General features: G+C 43.2%; 1 protein-coding gene across 1 annotated transcript; it reads right to left on the reverse strand.

The window, feature by feature from the left end:
• Positions 1–594: 594 nt before the first annotated feature.
• Positions 595–1,722, reverse strand: LOC133367517 (galactoside alpha-(1,2)-fucosyltransferase 2-like). Its single transcript, XM_061591609.1, has one exon. The coding sequence runs from the start codon at positions 1,720–1,722 to the stop codon at positions 595–597; it is 1,128 nt and encodes a 375-aa protein (XP_061447593.1).
• Positions 1,723–3,490: the final 1,768 nt, after the last annotated feature.

The raw sequence follows: 3,490 nt of genomic DNA on the forward strand, positions 1-3,490 counted from the left end.
GTGGCGCTCTTTGAAAATTGCAGTCCATAAGCGATGGACCAACCAACCTGAATGACCTGGAGCGAATCTGCCAAGAACTTCAACACACATGCTTTGTGGGATCAGATCCCAGATAAGCCCTTCCAACAATGTCCGATTAGGCATGAATAACTTTCCCAGCATTATGGAGGGGGAGCAGGTGTGGTTCCCATAGCTTTGAAAATAATTATGGTGGTGACCATTTTGGATTATGGAAGCCATATTAGATTATTCAGGAGTTATGGAGAGCTTAAAATTTAAATTTCCCATCCAGCAAAACTTATACATAGACACCAAGCACCCTTTCCTAGACTTTAGAACAAGAATATCACTGAATTCTATAACCGGAGGACTCAATCTTTGATTTGGTTGACATATAGAAAAATCTACCAATTCAGTGGGTAACAACCATTTTTGACCATCACTATATACCTCTAAACTACCTGCAAGGTTGCATCTGTTATCTGTGAAAGAGGATAAATTCAGTCCTAGTTGACTGATTATTTCAGCGCTCTATCACGAGTGTTGGTGACCATTTTCACACATGTGCATGAATCAGCAACTATCAGCTCAAACTTATGGCTTCTGGACTTCAGCAGGTTGCTTGGATAGCAGAGGGGAAAGGTCTGCTGGGATCCCAATCCATTCAGGCAAGTACACAGCTGAGGCCTTGAAGATCCTCAGCATGGGAGAGTCTGGGAGAGTATGGTTGGCCAAGTAAACAGTCTCCCCACCAGCTAGGTAGCTAGCCCAGATACCAAAAGAGCCCAAGGTCATTATTGTGTGGTTGCAGTGTGCAAGGAGAGCAAAATCCTTTACAGGAGATGACTCTCGTCCATCCCCAGCAAAGTAAACATCCCCCTTGGAGGCATTAATGTTTTGCTTGCACCACTCCATCCCATTGCTGGCCACCACAAAGATGGGATTGAGGTACTTCTTTCTGAAGTAGTTCATGGCTTTCTCCAGATAGCCTCTGTCAGCCAACACAGCTTTCCTTGGGGGGATTATTCTGACATAATCCCCTCTCCGGACATGTACTCCAACATATGTCACCTCTTGGCGTTTCCCTCTCAGCTCCTGAAGGTATTGATTGGCCTCTTCTTTTATGTGGTCATGGAAGGAGAACTCCTGGAGTATCTCTTGGCGGATGTGGTGATAAAAGGTATAAGACCAAGGGAAGCCTGTTAGCTGGACATATTTGCCTTGGATGTGATTATAATCCTCTGACATCCAATTATGCAATTGGAAGTTCTTCCAGTGGATCTTCTTAGCCACTTCAGCATGGATCATAGGCAGGGTGATCTGGAATATTGGAGATAGGTACTGGTGCGTGGCAGGAAGGATGTATGCTTGATGCCCATTGATCTTGGCTAAAGCATAGAGGGTGGCATATTGCCCCATCTGGTTTCCCAAGCGGCCAATGGAGTTCACCGTCCATATACCACTATTTATGATCTTAGAGGATGAACTGCATGAATTATGGGTAGTGTTACAGAGCAAGCTGGAAGAATTGGAGGGAGTGCTGAGGAAAGAAGGATGTCCTATCCATGGGAAACTGGATGCTTTCTTGAGGTTGACCCTCCACCACTGGTATGGCATCTTGTCGTACAGGTGCACGAAGGTAGAGAGGGACAGGAGACCAAAGATGGACAGGAAGACTAAGAGGGCAGGTTGGCTGAAGAAACGTTTTTCTGGGAAATTCATAGCTCCACAGTTGGGGTACCTAAAGAAAGAGCAAGGTGGAGTGAAAAGACAGGTAGGGCTAATGTGCAGAATACAACCACTGATGTATGTCAGTAATGACTCGGATTGCACTGTAACACTTCATACTATATATGTCTAGGCAGAAGTAAGTCCCAGTGTCTTTAATGGAACTTACTCCAAGGTAAATGTGCATCGGATTGCAGCCTGATAACCTGTACACAAACTCCTGGGAGGAGACTCAGTCTATGGTCTGAAAGCCCGTGATGCAGCCATCTTGCTTAAGCTAAGCAAGTCTTGGTCTGACCAGTGTCTGGATGTGAGATTGTCTGGAAACCCCTATGTATGTTGCTCTGAGCTCTGCAGAAACACAAAGGTGGGAATCGGGATGGGGAACTTGTGGCCCTCCAAAAGTCGCTGGACTCTAGTTCCCATCATCCCTGTCTGCTAGACACGCTATTTGGGGATGATGGAAGTTGGAGTCTAACAAAGTTTGGAGAGCCACAAGTTCCCTGTGACTGGTATAAATGAAACAAGTAAGAAAAATATATGGTCTACAGATTTAACCTTCTTCAACAGAAACAAGCAAAAACCTGGCATAGAAGGTTTGGGAGGAATTTTATTATCCCAGCTCAAAATACAATGCATCTCAGCATAATAAAATACTCCATAACAAGCCACTTGTGTGTTGTGTCAGAGGAAGGAAACTTAAGTCTGCTTCCCTGGATCAGTTCTTGTTTGAAAAGAACCCAGGGGGCATTCAGTTCCCAAAACTTCCCACTGGTTGGGGTAAAAAACTACCTCAAGTACAGGAACCAGGACTTCTAGTTGTTCTACCCTTGTGTGTAAAGAACATTGGGGGTGCAAACGAGAATTGGGGAGGTGATTGCAAAACTTTGAAAGGATCAGCTTGTGGCAGGCGCTGCAAGTCTTTCCATGCTCCTCCTTGCAGCTTCTGATGTTGGCATTTTGACAGGTGGGTAGGGAAATCCACCTGTCAGTCATGGGACATCACAATTGTAGGCGGGGTTGGCGAGAAGCAGGAGCACAGCCTACAGCTTGTTTACAATAATGATGGTTTTATATATATTTGTTTTTCATTGGTTTAGGGATTTTATCTATGTTTTAGCTATAATTTTTATAGATATATAACTTTTATCTATAATTTTTATAGATATATAATTTTATTAATACATTTTAATACGTATATAGTTGCTATTTAGGTAGGTAGATACTTTATTGCAGAGTTAGCCATAGGCCATGTGCAAGATACAAACAAGAATAAAATACACGGTAAAAACATATATAAAATTTACAGAGCGTGACTTAAAGAATCATATGGAGCTTGGCTGGGCGTTTGTCATTCCGGCAAAGGACTCTCTCAGTTTGAAAGCTGCAACTGCAAAATTTGCTGCCGCAATGGTTACAAAGTTGGAATCATTGGATAGAAGCGCATATATCATTTCTCTGTCAGAACTAGGACTTAAGAGATTTAAAATGGGAGAAAGAAATTTCTGTCTAGGGTCATCGAAAAGTGGACAGTAAAGTAAGTAATGAACGATCCCTTCAATGTCCTTGCAGCCATATATACATTGGCGCTGGATTACTGAAATACCCCGAAACCGTCCCTCAAGATAGGCTGTAGGCACGGTTTGAAAACGGAGAGCCGTAAAGGCTCTTCTAATGAGGGGTCTATCTATGGCTACTAAATAATTTGACATATAATGGTTGAGTTTAATAATAGGATACCATCTAGAAAAGGCGGCCGACT

This window comes from Rhineura floridana, chromosome 11 (genome assembly GCF_030035675.1).
Source record: "Rhineura floridana isolate rRhiFlo1 chromosome 11, rRhiFlo1.hap2, whole genome shotgun sequence".
Lineage (NCBI taxonomy): Eukaryota > Metazoa > Chordata > Lepidosauria > Squamata > Rhineuridae > Rhineura > Rhineura floridana.